The following is a 19008-nucleotide window of genomic DNA, read 5'->3' as shown; positions in this document are numbered from 1 at the left end:
ATATGCTAGAAGCAGAAGTGGAATGAGGGCAAGCATTTTGTCATGTGCACTCGCTGACCCCGTTGAAGTGAAGCAAAACCTTGCCTCCTTTGTGGCTTGATGCTGTTTTGCAACACAGCAACCAAACAGCATGGTTCCTCATTTGAAAACAAATAAAATGTAGGCCTACTTGTGTATTAAATTCACTTTGGTTCAAATGCATACGTTATGACTAATTATATATTTTTGACATTTCGTTCCAATGTCCCATTTGATCTCATTGTATTGTAATTGATCTCTGTAAACGAATTAACTTGGTGTATCTATGTATGTTTGTTTAAAACGGATTTTTCTTAACTGCTTTAACAAATAAAAACAATGAATATTGAACACTGTACTGCCTTGGAATTATGGGATCAATTTTCCGCCAAAAGTATTGCAGTCATGGATAAAAAAAAATAAGCAAGAAACCAAAATTTAAAAACGCAAGTAAAAATATATTGCACAGAATTAAAAAATGAAAGCAGAATAACAAGCAATGGTCACAGATCCAAAAATAATAAGCATAAATCAAAAAGCATTTAAAGCATTTAAAAAAAATAAGCATGAATCAAAACTAAACATTTAAAATCATATTGCACAAAGAGGACATATAGGACATATATAGAGGACAATAGCCGGGTTTCCATCCAAAGTTGCGAATTTCGTCACTTCCTGATAAACTGGCACTATACATCACTAAGAAAAGTAGGAGAAGCTACTGAATATAATAATTTTCCTATATAATAAATTACATGCACCTCAGAACGAGCAGACGAAACACAATGAATGCGGTTATTGCTTTCGGAGGTGGATGCTGCTGTTTGGGAACGCAGTCGTTTAACAGTTCTGGGAGGCAATTATACAGACAGACTTTGATGACAGACTTTGTTCAGGCATTTCCGAATTACCATAACAACATTTCAGATGCTGTGAATGAGATCGGTCCGCTGGTTAGTCAGAATTTGCCGTCCCATAGCGCAAAGTCACATGACTTTTTTTGATGCGCTTGGAGGAATTTATTAGCAAAATGCATTTCCATCTCCCATTATTCGCATTAACCCTTTTTTGCACAAGTCAAAAACCACCTCAAGCGAGCGTAAAAACTTTTTTGCGAATTAAGGCATTTTTATTCGAAATTCAGCGTTTCCATAACTTGATTCTGATACCATACTTCAAAATGCGCATAAAAGCAGGGTGATGGAAACCCAGCTACTGTTCTGCTGTGGCTTTGTTTGGAGTCTTCGTCGAAATAGAGTAAAATGAGAAAATAGTTAGAATATTGTTTAAAACTCACTCAAAATGTACTTCTTGTTACATTGATTTTATACTGCAGTTCAATAAACATTTGCAATAGAGCTGATATTCAGGAAAAATGGAGGAGCTGTCAATCTAGGGGTGCATCTCAATCAGCTCCTGAATCAGTATATCGTGTACACGAATCCAGTCACTGGTAAGTACCCTGGCTCACTGCACAGCGGGACAGTGATTACTCAATTTCCGGCGACATGACTACATACAACGCCAACAACATTGTAGAACGTCACCGCTGGAAATAATCAACAACAGGCAGGACCAATCTCTGTTTTTATTCTCTTTAAACACAACAGGTTCTTACAACATTTTAGCCAAATTTTAATTATAAATGTTAACTAGATGCGTTCATTACCTGACTAGTGATGTGTGTTTATGCTTAAATATACTTAAAAAAGGGTATGTCTTTTTAAATCTTCTATCACGTGTCATTATATTTATCGAGTTGGCTCGTGTGGTTTATGTTTTGCGCTTCAGAAATGTGACATAATTTCCGGTAAGGAAGCATAGTGAGAATGCTCCCTGGTTTTTGCAGCGCATTGTGGGATTTTTCAGGGAGCGTACGTTCCAGTGCACTGGAAGGATTTCGCGATTGAGACAGCCATTAAAATGTCCGACTCCCTGATCAGTGCCCTGACTACTGAACTAGGGAGCTGATTGAGACGCACCCTAGAACTAGTGGACCAATGATGACGTTTAAGCCCGCCCTGATTTACATGAAACTCTAATGGCAACATTTGGAAAAACAAGCGCAGAACGTGGAAACGAGCGAAGTGGAAAACAGCATAAGCATACAAAAAATAAAAATATGAGCAGAAAATGTCTGAGAGCACAAAAACAGAGAAATATAACAAAGGAAAACATGATTTTGTGTGCAAGTCGAATAATTTTGCATTAATATTTCAGATTTGTGCAATATGTTTTTAAATGTGTTTAAAGTTTTGATTCATGCTTATTGTTTTTTTTTTTTTTATGCATTATTACATTTTTGATTTACGCATATAATTTTTCCATCCGTGATCATTGTTTGCAATTCTAAAAATTTTACTTTCATTTTGACATTTTGTGCAATATATTTTTACTTGCGTTTTTAAATTTTGGTTTCACGCTTATTATTATTTTTATCCGTGACTGCAATACTTCTGGCGGAAAATTGATCCCATACGGAACCTTTTATTCAAGAATTGTTTCTGTGCGGACGGTTTTGGAAGGAGCACTGCTTAGGTTTGACGTTTCTGTAAATAATGCTCAATTCGTAGTTGAGATCATAGTTTTACATGAATCTAATCGGATTTCTAAGGCAATCTTCGCCATCAGGTAAGAACATTGATTTACGTTAAATTATTTTATCAAGCTTGTCCATTTTAGCACGCTAAAACATTAATGGCAAGCTTTCACAAGTTTTATTCTCTGATCTTGTTGCCAACATAACCGATTTACAGAAACACGTACATAAAAACGCATCAAGGTATTCATGAAGTGCTCAACAGCCACAGCTAAAACGAATCTGGAAATTCTCCTGTGAAGCTGTCATTAGTTCTGCTTCTGCATTGAGTTCATCATGAATGTGAATCAAGGCACCGTCGGCAGTGATCCGGTGATACTCGCCACCGCTGGATATGATCATACCGTCAGGTTCTGGCAGGCTCACAGTGGCATCTGCACGAGAACCGTCCAGCACCAGGACTCTGTATCCTTCACGAGCAAGAGCTTTGCCTCGCAGATACATAGCGTGACCTTTACCCCCTGTGAAAAAGAAGTGCTCTAACTGAACTGAATCTACACTTGTAGTGTATTTCAAATCTTAAAAGTATTTTTTAAAAATGTACCTGCAGATAATGTAATATTACAGAAATAAAAAGCAATTTAAGTATACTTTCAAGATTTTCAATTTTTTTTAACACACTATCAAAAAGTGCATTTTGTAATAATGCCAGTTTAGAAGTTTTGGTAACACTTAATTTTAGTTTAAAGTACATTTTAAATCATTATGTAATAATTTAATAATATTTTGTCATGCTTTTAAAAAGTACACTTATTTTGATGTTATGACTATGACACTAAAGCACATGTTAAAATACCTGATCATAATTTTAACTAAACTTTAAATATAATGCAACTTCATTGTTACAAATGTGTAATTACACATATATTTAAATACATGACATACAGGTTTTAGTAGAAATTACATAAAAATATATTTGTGTTACCATGAATGGTTGTAAATACATTTAGCAATACGCAATACACTTTAACCATATTTCAAAGACAATAGAAGTAATTACTCTATGAAATTACATTTAAAAATGTACTGAAGTCCTACCTAAGTGGGTCAAAAGGCACACTTAAGTTTAACTAATTGCATTCCATTTACATTAAAAATAAAACATTTTCATTTAATTGCAAGCAACATTTTTTGAAGTATATGATCTTCATAATAAGGACTCTTTTCTAAAGTGTACTTTTTTTCACAAGGAACTGCTGGTACATCCTGTACAGTAGGATTAGTGAGTTTATTTAGGTGCAAAAAATACCTTAAAGATGCTTAACTCAAACACCAGCAGGTAAATTCCCTTGAAGTGACACCTGATAGGAGCATGATTGCTGCTGCTGGTAAGTTCAGCATGTGCCTCATTATGTATAAAGCTATAAATGATGCAAGCAGTATTTTTCTTTCATCTCTTGACTGTATAGTTTTCACACTGTACTTTTTTTCTTGCATTTCAGGTTATCAACACATACGCATGTATGACTTAAACTCAAATAATCCAAACCCTGTGATCAATTACGACGGTGTCAGCAAGAACATCACGTCCGTTGGCTTCCATGAGGATGGGCGGTGGATGTACACGGGTGGAGAAGACTGCATGGCTCGCATCTGGGACCTGAGGTAATGAATGTTGTCTGCTGTGAGTAGAAAGGCTGTTTATAGATGTGTTCCTTGAAGGGGTCATAGGCTGCTAACATGCACTTTTACAAGTTGTTTGAACTGAAATGTGTGTTGGCAGTGTGTGTACACAACCAACCTACAATGATAAAAATCCACCCAGTGTTTTTTTTTTTAATCTGCTCAAATCTTTACCAGTGTTGCCAACTTCTTTCAACTGAAAGTAGCTAAAGCCACCTTGAAAAGTCGCTAGATGACGTCATACGTTAATTAGCATATTCACAACCTCATTGTGTCATACCTTTTACATTTGTTTGCCTGTGCTCACAAACTGTATTTTAATGCAGCCAAATTCTCAATAAAACGGTTTTCACTGATATATTTTTCTGTTTCTGTTGTCAGACAACGGGATGAATATGAAATAGTGACTGAAACGCAGCCCATTAAGACTACATAACCAGCTCTCCCTTAGATGTTAATCTGCACAAAAATCCTGATTCATAATCAGTTGTCCAATGAAATCAAATACACATAAGATAAAGACAATGGCTGTGCTGTGATTTTGGCTATATTTGCATGTAAAATATAGTTAAAGTGACAGAATATCTTTTTAACTGAAAGTGCTGCTCCTCAGCCGCTCGCTAAACAGATCAGACGCAGAGAGAGGTGTGTGCGCACTGGGAAAGAGAGACCTCACGCTTGTGCGGCAGTACCCGTGAGTCTCAGAAACTAAATAAGGTTTGTCCAAGAAGTTGCTAGATTTGCCGCTAGGCGCTTTTTTGGAAAAAAGTCGCTAAAGGGGTCGGAAAAGTCGCTAAATCTAGCGTCAAAGTCGTCAAGTTGGCAACACTGATCTTTACCCCTTTCTCAAATCGAGCCGATCTCAGATGCCTGTCTGTGTGACGTCACAAAAACAGGCCCTCCCATGATAGTTTGATTGACAGTAGTGTTTCAGCACAGACTGGACTGGTGTCTTACCTTAGACCCGCCCTGAGTGAGCTGTCATCAGTCCGCCATTGTTTCACCACTGGAGCAGATGTAGACAAGAATGACTCCTAAGCGATTGAGGTGTTCTTGTAATAAATGTAATAATGAACATAGCAGTCGTCATTTACTCCCGAAATCTGAGCCGCTGAAGACGCAGTTTGTTTTTGAAGAGAATGTGCCCCCGATCTACCTGCATGCATCTATGTTCGCGCGAATCATTCGTGATCCAGCTTCACCTACAGAAGTGAGTGTAAGGTTTTTTAAATGAATCTTTGCAAATCGCCTTTCCTAATAATGTGCTAATTAGCAAGTTTCATGATGAATGCGGCTAAAGTAAACAGTCTCCCTGAGAGCGGCTCGGAAGAGAGGGGCGGGGTCAGCAGAGCTCATTAACATTTAAAGGAAAATGCTACAAAACCGCATGCTCTGAAAAGAGCGGTTTTTGACAGGGTAAAAAAGGTGTTTTTTTACACTACCATTGAGAAATTTTAACCAAACTATGTTACAGACTTTTCATTAAGACCCTAAAGAATCATATCAACTTGTGGAAAATGGGAATCCTATGACCCCTTTAAAGTACTGTTTTCATTCAGGTCAAGGAATCTACAGTGCCAAAGAATATTTCAAGTCAATGCACCTATTAATTGTGTGTGTCTTCATCCCAATCAGGTCAGTTGGATAATATTTGTATTATCTGCTACTCCTGCTCACAAGCAAACCAATCAACAAAAAAAAGTATATATTTTTTTTCTGAATGTATTTGCTGTAGGCTGAATTAATTGTTGGGGACCAAAGTGGTGTTATCCATATCTGGGATTTGAAAACAGACCACAATGAACAGCTCATACCAGAGCCAGATGTGTCCGTCAATTCAGTCCATATCGATCCTGATGCCAGTTATATGGCTGCAGTCAACAGCTCGGTCAGTAACCAATAACAATCATTAAACAACGTTCAATATTTCACACTGCTAATGAGGTTGTGCTAATGTGTACTGCATATATTCATATTGTATCAGAATCAAATATAGTTCATTTGTTTTTGACTGTAGGGCAACTGTTATGTGTGGAATTTGGCTGGAGGAATCGGCGATGAGGTGACACAACTGATACCCAAGACCAAGATCCCTGCCCACAAACGCTACTCATTACGCTGCAAATTCAGCCCAGACTCCACGTAAGTGTCTTACAAAAAGCTAAACTGAGGAACAGGGAGAGATCAGTGAAAATCTTTTACAGTTATTATACAAATCAGTGCATCAATTTTTTTTTTTCAACTCTTTGCTAGATTGTTGGCCACATGCTCTGCTGACCAGACCTGTAAAATCTGGAGAACCTCCAACTTCTCTCTGATGACAGAGTTGAGTATAAAGAGTAACAACCCAGGAGAGACGTCCCGAGGCTGGATGTGGGATTGTGCCTTCTCTGGAGATTCACAATACATAGTTACAGGTGAACATACACAACATTCACAGTTCAAATGTTTTACTAATATGAGAAGATCATAAGTTTACATGACCATTACAGAATCTTTGGTCCCACTTTATATGAGGTGTCTTCACCCCGAAAGTGAAAATTCTGTAATCATTTAATCACCCTCAAGTTGTTCCAACCCTGTACGAGTTTCTTTCTTCTGTTGACTACAGAAGAAGATATTTTGAAGAATATTGGTAACCAAACAGTTGATGGCAGCCATTGACTTCCATAATATGGAAAAAAAATACTATTGAAATCAATGTCTACCATCGACTGTTTGATTACCAATATTTTTCAAACTATCGTTTTTCGTGTTCAATAAAAGAAAGAAACTCATGGGTGAGTAAATGATGACAGAATTTTCATTGTTGGGCGAACTATCCCTTTTACTACTCTGTATCCTGTCAAAAATAATGGTACAATGTACTTATTGTTCATGTTGTATTGCAAAACACTTTTGCTGCTATTGAGGTAGGATACATATAACTTTTACAGTCCTGTTCATTGTAGTACTTACAGTAACTGGGTAATAACTAGGTAGTAACCCTGGCTTGAACCTACCCCAAAACCTAATCTATCCATGTAGTTACTTATATTACTCAGTACTTTCTTGAATAAGTACACTGTACAGTAAGTACACGTACTGTAAAATAAACTTTTGTGCTACGTTTAGGTTTAAAGGAGGGTAATGGCTTTGTAATTACAGATGTTTCTACAGATATTACAGATTTAGTTACTTGCAGGTATTTTTTAAAATAAAACTACATGTTTGTAAGTGCATTGCATCAAATTATTAATTAAAATGCTAGTAAATAGTAGTAAAAGACATTAAATGGGTCTGAATCTGCTTGAGCATCAATAACATCCTTTTGTGATGATCGAGCATCAGTCCCTGTCATGTTGCTATCAGTAGAATCTTGTGAAGAATTCCTGTTTAAATGTTTATTTATGTATTTTTCAACTGATTTTCAGCCTCCTCAGATAACCTTGCACGTCTGTGGTGTGTGGAGACCGGAGAGATCAAACGGGAGTACAGCGGCCATCAGAAGGCCGTGGTGTGTTTGGCCTTCAATGACAGTGTGCTTGGATAGTATGCAGAAGAAGCTCATTCTGCTGTGACAGCCATAGCGGTCACAACACCTGACATTTGCATCTCATATCCATGCTCGTGGTATTCAATGGACTGCATACATATGCAAAAATCAAAGTTTATGGTTTGGCTTAATGGTTATGATGATGGTGACTGATCAAAAAACTGTCTAGATGTTGCATCCTTATCGTAGCAAATTCAATGTTAGGATACATGTACTCAGTTTTTGTATGCACACACAAGTTTTGTCAATAAACGTTATGGTAACTTGTATTTAGCTTTTGATTATTATCTAGACATCACTGAATTTATTCCATTCTTGAATTAAATACTCATTCAAATATATGAATGTTTGGACACAATGGTGCTTTATTGTTGACCAGCAGTGTTTCCCATTACTCTTCTGCATCAGGTTACAAGAGATACGAGCTGGAGTGAGCTTTAGAGCCAAGTCATGTTCAAACGCCACTGGAAAGATGGGGCTAAATACAAGAGAGGATGAAGATAAGGATTTAGCAGATAATCACAAGATGGTTCCGCCTTCATTGCCAGATTAAATATGGCATTTGTGTAGCCTCTCCAGATGCTTTTATTGATGTGAACGCATTTGTTTGTTTCCCTGGCGTGTGCTGGTACACCGTCAGTGGAATGTCACTCTGGCAAGTAGTAGAAGCACACAGAAACACAAATGTTGCTGGGAAAGCAGATGTCAATGCAGAAATAAATAAGTCTTTGTTTCCCGGGACCTTCAGGAAAAAGAAAGGAAAGAAATCTCAAGGTTCTTATTTCTTTGGATTTGCCGATGACAATCATAATCAATGTCCTGTTCCTCGTTCATGCTCTGCTGGTTGCAACTCTAAAAAAGGTCACAACTCCATCTCACTGCACTATTGGATTAGGTTTCTAGCACACTGCTCTTTAAAGAGCAACTCGGCATGTTCTTGGCTTGTTATGCAATGCTTCCTGTACATTCCCTTGTCACAAAAATAAATTCATGCAATGTTTAAACATTTATTTAAAGGAATATTCTGGGTTCAGTACAATTTTAGCTCAATACAGCATTTTTGGCATTATATTGATTAGCACAAAACTTATTTTCCTTCTTTAAAAAAAAGTGAGGCACTTACAGTAGACATGAATGAGGCCAATTTGTCAATGTTAAATTACTCCGTAGTATAGCAACAAGATACCGTATAAACTAAATGCAATTTAACATGATTTCAGTGTAAAACTATCCAAAATTTCAACTTAACAAATCTTAATCTTACAACTTAATTGTAATGCAAAACTTAAACTTAAACATTAAAATCTTTATGTATTAAATAATATCAAAGTTGTAACAGAAGAACTGTGAACTGTGTTTAAATGCCTAAAATAATATGCCGTAAGTTTCTGCTTTTAAAACCTCCAAAATCAGCCCCTTTCACACTGCCTGTCATGGGAACCTTGTCTTTTGTGATAATCAAAAAAAAAATATATATATATATATATATATAAAATATATTAACTCCTACAAAAGTTTGGGGTTGGTAAGATTTTTTAAAAAGTTTTTGATAAAAGTTTCCTTTACATTCATTTTTCACCAGTCTTCAGTGTCATGATTCTTCAGAAATCATCCTAATATGCTGATTTGGTGTTCAAGAAAAATTGAAAACATTGTGCTGCCTAATACTTAATTGCCTAATTACTGTGAAAACATAAGTACAGTTTTTTTTCAGGATTATGTGATGAATAGAAAGTTTAAAAGACAGCATTTATTTTAAATATAAATCTTTTGTAACATTATAAATGTCTTTACTTTCACTTTTGATCAGTTTAGTGTAACAGAATGTAATACTGTAATACTGACATACTCTTACCATCAGATCTTCTAGTCCAGTACACAGAGGCCTGCTGACAGAGGGACTGAAGAGGTTCTTGAAGGGTGGAAGCTTCCACACGACTGCTGGACAGCACTCCCAAAAACTCGGTGTGTTTTTCAGTCTGATTTCCCACCACCCAGACCTGACGAACCTGTGAGAATCATCACATATCACTGTGTATCATCGCCGAGTAAATTATCCTCTAATGGTGTGATACAGACTCACTGTATTATTCCTGTGTGAACGCATACTCTGTATAACTCCCGATCGTATAATTGTGTCTTGAGGGGTTTAAGTGTTTCCTCTAGAACAAAAGGCATTTGTAATTACACCACTTACTCCTCTGAGAGATCAGATAGACACTTGTTAAAGCAGAGTAATGCTTGAGTGAGCCTGCGACTGGCAGTTTATGCTTCTCAATAGCTCATTGTGCACCAAAAATTGGAAATCTTGTTCAAAAGGCAATTGACCACGGATTGAGTTTCCAAAAACTTTTCTAATGGCTTTAATCAAACGCAATGATGCAAAAATCTCAACTGAGACCAAGATTTTAAGTGGTCAGCGATACTTATCGGTTCATCAACCCATCCCGCTCTGCACAGATCATAACCCAGCGCATGAATCAACTTGTTAAGTGCTGAGAGAAGTGTGTCCAACACAGGTCTCTGCTCTATTTGCGGAAGGGAGCTCTGTCTTTCCAGTAGTGACTTATAAGAGGAAAAAGCCAACAGAGTGGCCATTGTGCACCCTGTGGTCCCATCCTGTAATGCGATCCAGCCAAGGTGGATCAGATGGTCTGTGGAATTCGGACTCGGCTACACTAAAGCCCTCCTGAGCTGGTGCGGTCCATTACTCCCTTTCTGGAGTCACGGAGGAGAAAGCAGCCAAAAGAGCTCTCTAATCTACCTAAGAGCACTGGGGTGGTGCCACGTTCAAGTGTGAGTCAATTTGCCAGCCACCTTTATGTTTTAGGTACATAAGGTCTCAAAAAGCTGCTGCGTCCAAAAGAACGAGATCCAGTTAAATACACCAAAGCAATTCTCATTCATTTGGTAAAAATAGGATACTTGACAGTTTATTCCTGTGAGGCAAATGTGAGTTTTCATTTTCCAGTGTCACATGATCCTTCAGGAATCATTCTAATATGCTGATTTGATAACATTTCTTATCTTTATCAATATTAAAAAAGCAGCATTGCCTAATATTTTGTGGAATCCATTATACTGTTTTTTCCCCTATTCTTTGATAAATAAAACATTTAAAACAGCATTTCTTTGAAACAGAAATCTTTTGTTACATTATAAAATTATTTACTGTCACTTTTGTTTAATTTAATGCATCTATGCTGAATAAAATATAAATTTCTTTCATAATAATATAATAATCTTATTGACCCAAACTTTTGAATAGTACTCTCTCAGAAATAAAGGTTCTTTACTGGCATCTATAGTTCCATGAAGAACCTTTAACATCCATGGAACCTTTCCACTGGACAAAAGGTTCTTTATAATGGAAAAGGGTGCTTTAGACACTTAAAATGTTCTTCACACTAAGAAAATAAATGGTTCTTTTAAGAAATGTTCTTTGAGGAACCCAAGATTCTGACATGGCATGACTGCATGAAAAAAACCTTTTGGAACCTTTATTTTTAAGAGTGTAGTGTATATATTTAATATAATGTAATATTGTAAGATTAGTTTTCCATAATCACACCATCTGATCTTCTGGTCCAATACAAAAAATAGGAGACTCAACAAGCAGAAATCCTTTACCCGTTGCTCTGACTTGTTCAGTTGAGATTGCACATTCTCGTAATCCAAACTTTCCATCCGGCGAAGAAAGCAGCTGTCGTGGTTGTCAGGTTTATAGCATACCAACCCCTGAGGGAGAGTGATAGAGAAATGTAACTGAGCTTTAGAGGAAAATCCTAATCCGTAGAGAAAGGAAAGGGCCTTACGTGTCTCATGTCAAAAAGCACTATGGAGGTGTGGTTGATATGGGAAGTCACAGAGTAGGTCACTACACTGTTGTGCTTGTCAATCAAAGCCGACTGATTGATCAAGTCACCCATGTGATCGGGAATTCTGACAACCTGCAATGCGCAGAAGTTTCATTTTCAGTGCAAACGTTTAAAGCAAGACACCACAGGTGATACAATATCAGAATACTTTCCCTGTTGATTAATCACAGTACATTAAGAGCAAACCCCTCTGTAAAACACTTAGGAATATAGATAGGAATGAAACAGGAAAGTCTGGTGTATGTAAGTGCTACTGAAATGAAGATTTCTGACTCAGTCCATGAGGAAACTTTTGGAAATTTTCTTTCCACTAGTATGAGAGAAGACAAGCTATAAAAGCAAAAAAAAAACAAAATCCCAAACTGGCCAGTGCATGGGCAGAAAAAACAATGGTTTTACCGGTGTCTTGCCTTAAAAATGCTTGAAAATACGAAATGCCTGGACTCTTACTTGTGTCTTGTGCTCTAGCCCTAGATATGCGGCCACACCGAGAGCGATGATAACAATGAGCAGCATGGCAGCAATACTGCCCCAGAGAACTTTGTGAGGAACCCTGGAGGAGCTCATGGGACCGCAGTGCTAGAAAATCCAAACACACAACCATCTCCCTCCGAGTTACATTTAAGGCACATTCACATTAAAGAATATTTATGGATTGTAAGCAAGCCATAAAACACAGCTAAGCAAAACACAAACTGACATATTTCTGCAATAATCTAAAGTATGTGTACTGCTAATGGAAAACAGCAATGAACTCTCACCATGTTCTGTGGGTCCTCCAGATTGGCTTCTGAATGCTTCCAGCACCTCAACATTCTGCCCTGTTTTGCTTCTCCTCACAGTACCTGTCTTACTTCTTTCTGTGTAAGGCAATGTTCATGACTGAGACTGACCAGCGGTGCCTGCAGTATAGGTGTCTAACTCCTTCTGCCATCCTCTGCCCCCCACCTCTTGCCTCACACCAGGTAGTCCAACCCACTGGCTGACTACCCCATACCAGACAATAGACAAAGGGGACAGGTAGATCGGCACTGTGGACAGGGCTTTTCGTCGCAGAGCCAGTTTTTAAGGCATCGACTGGCCATGCCCTTAGGATGCTGACTGACCAAGGTGACTTTAATAACTTCAGAGGTGGTTATAGTGTGAAAACTGAAGTGCAGTCTCATTACAGGGAACACCAAAATTAAAACTGTGTCATCATTTACTCACTCTCATGTCATTCCAAAACTGTGTGACCTTCTTTCTTCCGGGGAAAGTGAAATAAGACATTTTGATGAATGTTGATAACCAGACAGTCTTCAAAATATAATTTCTCAAAATATCGTCTTTTATGAAGCCCTGAAGAAAGTAAGCTTAAATTGATGTAAGGGTGAGTAAATGATCACAGAATTTTCATCCCTTTTAAGTACAATATTTAGAAAAAGTAGTACACTTTTCATTAACAATTCTTATTTATTTGTTCAGTCACGCAAAATGAACACTTTGTTCAAACCATGGCGAGAAGTAAAATCCTACCAGGTTTATGGGTTAGTTAGTGAGTGACAAAGCTATTAAATGCAAAATATAATTGAAAATAGTCATAATATTCTCTCATTCTTTATGTTACAAGTACAGTGAATTAACAGTACATAATTGAGCAAGTACTTCTGATCAAATAAATACAAACAGCACAATTTAGAGGGTCACTTGTTTTGTAGCACCAGAGTATTACTGGCTAGAAAACACAATACAAATTACTTTTTTTTTTTTTAGACAAAATAAAAACAGTAACACTAAAATAAAAACGTATTGCCCTTATATTACCTAAAATAAAAATAGTGGGTTATTTAAAAAAGTAGGCCAGTTTGAAATGAAGCCTTGATGACATAGTAAATCATACTGCATACATGTAGAGATGAACTATTTCCATTAAACCTATTTAGATTAACTATAATATTAAAATACTGGTACCCATATATTGATAAATATTCTCTATTAAAGTGGGTGAAATCCAAGTAAACACTGACTATGCTTGTAGTGCAGGTAAAATATCAGCAATGCTGTCTATATAGTAGTCAGGCACCATTTTTTGCTGTTGTGGACATTCGCTCTTCTGGTTTGCCTCGGCTTCTGCTACAGTAGAAACTCCTGTAAGGGTCAGCAAGGTCTTCAGGCCACAGTTTGAGCCTAGCATGATGTCAGTGTCCAGTCTATCTCCGACCATCAGACACCTCTCAGGGTCCAGACCGAACTGGCTGGCCACACACTCGAACATGAAGTTGCTGGGTTTTCCGACCACTTGAGCTTGGCGTTGTGCAGCGGTCTCTACCGCACTTAGGAGGCACCCTGTCCCTGTAGACAAGCGCAAGACAAGGTCGTTGTGATAACACGCCATTCAGGTAATACATATTTGTGATATCATTCATATCTGTTTACCCGGGACCGCTTTGCCTCCCTCCAGAGGCAGCCTTGTGTCCGTGTTAGTTCCCACGAACTGACAGTCGGGGTTACAAAGGTACTGCAGAGCTCTATTGAGCTTCATGTAACTGAAATGTTCATCAAAACCGACCAATACAGCTTGGACCTCCTTATCGAGAGGAACATTCGCCCAGTCTTTCTGAACTCCTGAGACGGGGTCAGGTCCCACACCGACCGGCCGGATTCCCACGTCCTCGAGCTCCTGTCTCATCGCATTGCTCCCAATTAAATAGACTTTTCCGTCGAGTTGACATACATTTTTGAGGTACACCGCCGAGCAGTACGCTGTCCCGAACACCTCGTCCGCGGTGACATCGAAACCGAGCTTGCCTAATTTATCCGCGTACATTTGTTGGGTTTTCGTGCTGTTGTTTGTTACAAAAAACACCCGTTTTCCGTTTTTCTTCAGTGAACTGATAACCTCAGGGGCTCCGGGGATGGCTTGGTCCCCTCTCCATATTACGCCGTCGCAGTCAAATAGTACACAGTCCACCGAGTCCAGTAACTGTCTACTCAGAGCAGCAGTCAGTTGCGTACATTTAGATGCAGCCATTCTTCAAGTTACTCTCGTCCTCAAAGCAATCTTCTTTCTTGTCCTCGGTCCGTCCTAAAATAACCTAACCCTAACCTATCTACGAATTGTCCGCTGACTAGCCAGAGATAAGCTTATGTCAGAAGATAGAGAATGACATGGAACTGGAAATTACTAGTTGCGGCACATTACCTTGTACAAGTGATTCATTCGTTTGACATTGTACGTGACGTTTTATACTAGTAAGGCACTTCCGCACCGGTTTAAAGGGCCAGTGACCCTAATAAAATGGAATGAAGTAGACCTTCGTCCAAGTAGGCGCCATTTAAAAAAAAATTTTTGAACGAAAACGGGGCTGTGAGGAAAACATGTATTTTACTCATATAGTGTTGAAGGGATGACTTATTCTTGTAGAGCAAAACCCGGAAACAAGTTAGCATTTTAGCACTTCCGGTTCCATCGTCCCGAAGTTGATAGGTTTTTGGTTAAATGCCTGAAATAAGGTCTGTGGTTAACACAAGCTCAAGATATTTGTAAGTCTTATTCTGTGACATAAAATACATAATTATTTGTGATTTTATGTAAAGCTTTTACTTGTCTTGAAAAAGGCAGTTTTTAACAAGTGGCTAAATGGGACTACAGAGATTGTCGGGGACGAAACACATTTCATTACACCAAATACACAAAATAATGTTCTTTTTAGCAGCATCATATGACCCCTTTAAGCATTAAAGTCTTTTTAAAAATTTTTTTGTTTTTTTTGTTAAAGACATAAAGAGTTGTCAGAAATGTAGTGATGGTGATGTTAAAGTCATGCGAATGGTGTAGTTTGTTTATAGCCCACATTTAGCTTTTACTACTGGGGATTGCATTGAGTCTTCAAAATTCATAAAAGTTGTGTTCATTTGTGAAGATTATCATGATGAACAAAACACAGAGCTTTTATTGGTCGCGGCTTCTTTTTTTTAAAAGAAAAATCCAAATGCCAATGGAAAAATCTGGTTAGGTTTTTGTTGAGGGAACCAGGGTGATGCTATCTTCTATGCTAACTTTTGCATTTTTATGGGGAAAAAAACTGAAGGTTAAAGATAACGATCAGGATGTTACCCTTGTTGGTTTTGCTGGGATAGATCTTTGGAAGATTCTGTATTCTTCAGGAAGGAGCATAAGGTGAAAGTGATAATTTGACTCATTTGATTCGTCTGAGAAGATCATTCAAATATTTCATAAACATAAAACCATTATCTCCCTAAAATCATTTTATTCACCACCTCGGAAGTGGATAAAGAGCTTTGGATGTATCAAGCTAAAGACCTTATTAACTTTAACCTGCAGTTTTTCCCCATAATAGAAATGTTGCGAAATCCTCCCTAAATTGCAATGCTCTCCTAAATGCATAATGAAAATTGATACGCAAGGTAAAAGTAGCATTTATACCTCGGGAGGATGCTGTACAAAACAAAGTAATACAATGAAACATGTGGAAAGATAAACTGTGGAAATTATGGTGCAGCAGTGACAGTAAACTTTGCTGTAATAGGGTAGCAGATTCTATGGATGAGATTGCAGAAACCTTTGAGTTGGCCAAGAACCAGGTACCATATTGTGGAAGAAAAAGGGTAACAGAGAGCTATGTTTGGTGCAGCCAAGAGGTTTATTCTAAATTTATATAAATATACAGTGCCTTGCGAAAGTATTCATTTTTTTTCACATTTTGTTATGTTGCTGTCTTATGTTAAAATGCTTTAAATTACTTTTTTTCCCCACATCAATCTACACTCCATACACCATAATGGCAAAGCAAAAAACAGGTTTTTAACATCTTTGCAAATTTGTTAAAAATAAAACAACTTAAAGGATTCCATTGCATAAGTATTCATACCCTTATCTGGGACAGTTGAAATGTAGGCCAGGAGCATTCATATTGCTTGTAGATGTGAAGTTAACCTGTGGCAAATTCAATTGAATGGATATTATTTGGAAAGGCACACACCTCTCAATAAAAGGTCTAACAACTGAAAATGCGTATCAGAGCAAAAACCAAGCCCTGAGGTCAAAAGAACTGCCTGGAAGAAGTTTGAAACAACCAGGACTGTTCCTAGAGCTGGCCTCCTGGCCAAACTGAGCAATAAATGGAGAAGGGTTATGGTTAGACTGGTGACCAAGAACCTGATGGCCACTCTAGCTGAGCTCTATGATCATATGTGGAGATAGTAGAAACCTACAGAAGGACAAACATCACTGCAACACTCCACCGATCTGGTCTTTATGGTGGTGTGGCCAAACTCAATCCTCTCCTCAGTGTAGACACGTGAAAACACACTTAGAATTTGCAAAAAAGCACCTAAAGAACAGATTGTGAGAAACAAGATTCTCTGGTCTGATGAACCGCAATTCCAAGCATCATGTTTGAAGGAAACCAAGCACTGCTCATCACCTGCAGAGTAGCATCCCAAAAGTAAAATGTGCTGGTAGCAGCCTCATGCTGAGGGGCTGTTTTTCAGTGGCAGGGATTGAGGGACTCGTCAGGGTAGAAGAAAAGCTCAATGCACCAAAATATTGAGATAGCCTTAATGAAAACCCAGTCCAGAGCATTCAGAACCTCAGACTGGGCAGAAGGTTCACCTTCCGACAGGACAATGACCCTAAGCACACAGCAAGAGTGGCGTATAGACAACTCTGTGAATGTCCTTGAGTGGCCCAGCCAGAGCCTGGGCTTGAACCCAATCAAACATTTCTGGAAAAACCAGAAAATGTGCGTCTGCCCCCATCCAACCTGACAGAGCTTGAGAGGTGAAGAGGTGAGGACAAGAATGGCAGATAACTGCCAAATGCTGATGTGCAAAGCTGGTCACATCAAAAAGACTTGAGGCTGTAAAGGTGCTTCAACTAAGTACTGAGTTAAGGGTACAAATACTTATGCAATGTACTTATTTCATTTTTTTTTTTTTATAAATTTAATACGTTTTGAAAATTCTTTTTTTGCTGTGTCATTATGGTGTGTGGAGTGTAGATTGATGTGGAAAAAAAGTAATTTAAAGAAGTTTATCACAAGGCAGCAACATAATAAAATGTGAAAAAAATGAAGTGGTATGACTACTTTCGCTAGGCACTGTATATATACATACATACAAATATGAAATGTTGGAAAATATGCAAGGATAAGCTACTTTTAAATATGAAAGTAAAATGATGCATTCATTCAAATGATTCGTTCAGACGGCTGATTCATCCAAGAATGAAGCAAGTGCCTGTCTTTATTAATGGACCACTGAATCATTGCCTCAAATTATCAATTCAAAAACGCAGAATCATTCAGTAACAAAACACTTGTGTGTTGCTCAGAAATGCAACCTGTGGCAAATTCAATTGAATGGATATTATTTGGAAAGGCACACACCTCTCAATAAAAGGTCTAACAACTGAAAATGCGTATCAGAGCAAAAACCAAGCCCTGAGGTCAAAAGAACTGCCTGTAGAGCTCAAAAACAGGATTGCATCAAGCCACACATCTGGGGAAGAGTTCAGAAAAAATTCTGCTGCATTGAAGGTTCGCAGAAGCATGTAGTCTCCATTACTCTTGGAAGAAGTTTGAAACAACCAGGACTGTTCCTAGAGCTGGCCTCCTGGCCAAACTGAGCAATAAATGGAGAAGGGTTATGGTTAGACTGGTGACCAAGAACCTGATGGCCACTCTAGCTGAGCTCTATGATCATATGTGGAGATAGTAGAAACCTAACAACTCTGTGAATGTCCTTGAGTGGCCCAGCCAGAGCCTGGGCTTGAACCCAATCAAACATTTCTGGAAAAACCAGAAAATGTGCGTCTGCCCCCATCCAACCTGACAGAGCTTGAGAGGTGAAGAGGTGAGGACAAGAATGGCAGATAACTGCCAAATGCTGATGTGCAAAGCTGGTCACATCAAAAAGACTTGAGGCTGTAAAGGTGCTTCAACTAAGTACTGAGTTAAGGGTACAAATACTTATGCAATGTACTTATTTCATTTTTTTTTTTTTATAAATTTAATACGTTTTGAAAATTCTTTTTTTGCTGTGTCATTATGGTGTGTGGAGTGTAGATTGATGTGGAAAAAAATAAATTTAAAGTAGTTTAACATAAGGCAGCAACATAAAAAAAACATATACTTTCGCAAGGCACATATACTTATAAAAAAAACATATACTTTCGCAACGAATACTTTCGCAAGGCACTGTAAATAATAATAATAACATATACAGTATATACTGTCATGGCCAAAAGTTTTGGCAGTGACATAAATTTTGTGTTTTGCAAAGTTTGCTGCTTCAATATTTGTAGATTATTTTTCCACGTTTCTATGGTATACTGAAAAACAATGATAAGCATC

At 37.9% G+C, this 19008-nt stretch overlaps 3 protein-coding genes across 4 annotated transcripts; 1 reads left to right on the top strand and 2 right to left on the bottom strand.

The window, feature by feature from the left end:
* The first annotated feature begins 2524 nt into the window (after window positions 1-2524).
* LOC107731432 (target of rapamycin complex subunit lst8) lies at window positions 2525-7929 on the top strand. Of its 2 annotated transcripts, none has more exons than XM_016542511.1 (9): window positions 2525-2649; window positions 2823-3022; window positions 3894-3945; window positions 4060-4222; window positions 5800-5875; window positions 5976-6128; window positions 6258-6382; window positions 6494-6657; window positions 7654-7929. In XM_016542511.1, the coding sequence occupies exons 2-9, from the start codon at window positions 2894-2896 to the stop codon at window positions 7770-7772; spliced, it is 981 nt and encodes a 326-aa protein (XP_016397997.1). In that variant the 5' UTR covers window positions 2525-2649; window positions 2823-2893; the 3' UTR covers window positions 7773-7929. The 2 variants fall into 2 exon arrangements, with proteins under 2 accessions (XP_016397997.1, XP_016397996.1); XM_016542510.1 differs by having other exon boundaries at window positions 2775-3022.
* A 212-nt stretch (window positions 7930-8141) lies between these two features.
* On the bottom strand, window positions 8142-12749 carry LOC107731433 (BRICHOS domain-containing protein 5-like). The gene is made up of 6 exons (XM_016542512.1): window positions 12415-12749; window positions 12104-12232; window positions 11591-11725; window positions 11406-11513; window positions 9631-9784; window positions 8142-8517 (listed from the first exon to the last, which is right to left on the bottom strand). The coding sequence occupies exons 1-6, from the start codon at window positions 12466-12468 to the stop codon at window positions 8423-8425; spliced, it is 675 nt and encodes a 224-aa protein (XP_016397998.1). The 5' UTR covers window positions 12469-12749; the 3' UTR covers window positions 8142-8422.
* Window positions 12750-13094: 345 nt separating this feature from the next.
* On the bottom strand, window positions 13095-14856 carry LOC107731387 (glycerol-3-phosphate phosphatase-like). Its single transcript, XM_016542442.1, has 2 exons — window positions 14069-14856; window positions 13095-13984 (listed from the first exon to the last, which is right to left on the bottom strand). The coding sequence occupies exons 1-2, from the start codon at window positions 14661-14663 to the stop codon at window positions 13659-13661; spliced, it is 921 nt and encodes a 306-aa protein (XP_016397928.1). The 5' UTR covers window positions 14664-14856; the 3' UTR covers window positions 13095-13658.
* Window positions 14857-19008: the final 4152 nt, after the last annotated feature.

Source organism: Sinocyclocheilus rhinocerous, unplaced genomic scaffold (genome assembly GCF_001515625.1).
Source record: "Sinocyclocheilus rhinocerous isolate Xijiao unplaced genomic scaffold, SAMN03320098_v1.1 scaffold1390, whole genome shotgun sequence".
Classification (NCBI taxonomy): domain Eukaryota; kingdom Metazoa; phylum Chordata; class Actinopteri; order Cypriniformes; family Cyprinidae; genus Sinocyclocheilus; species Sinocyclocheilus rhinocerous.
This window is presented reverse-complemented; position numbering and strand designations above follow the sequence as displayed.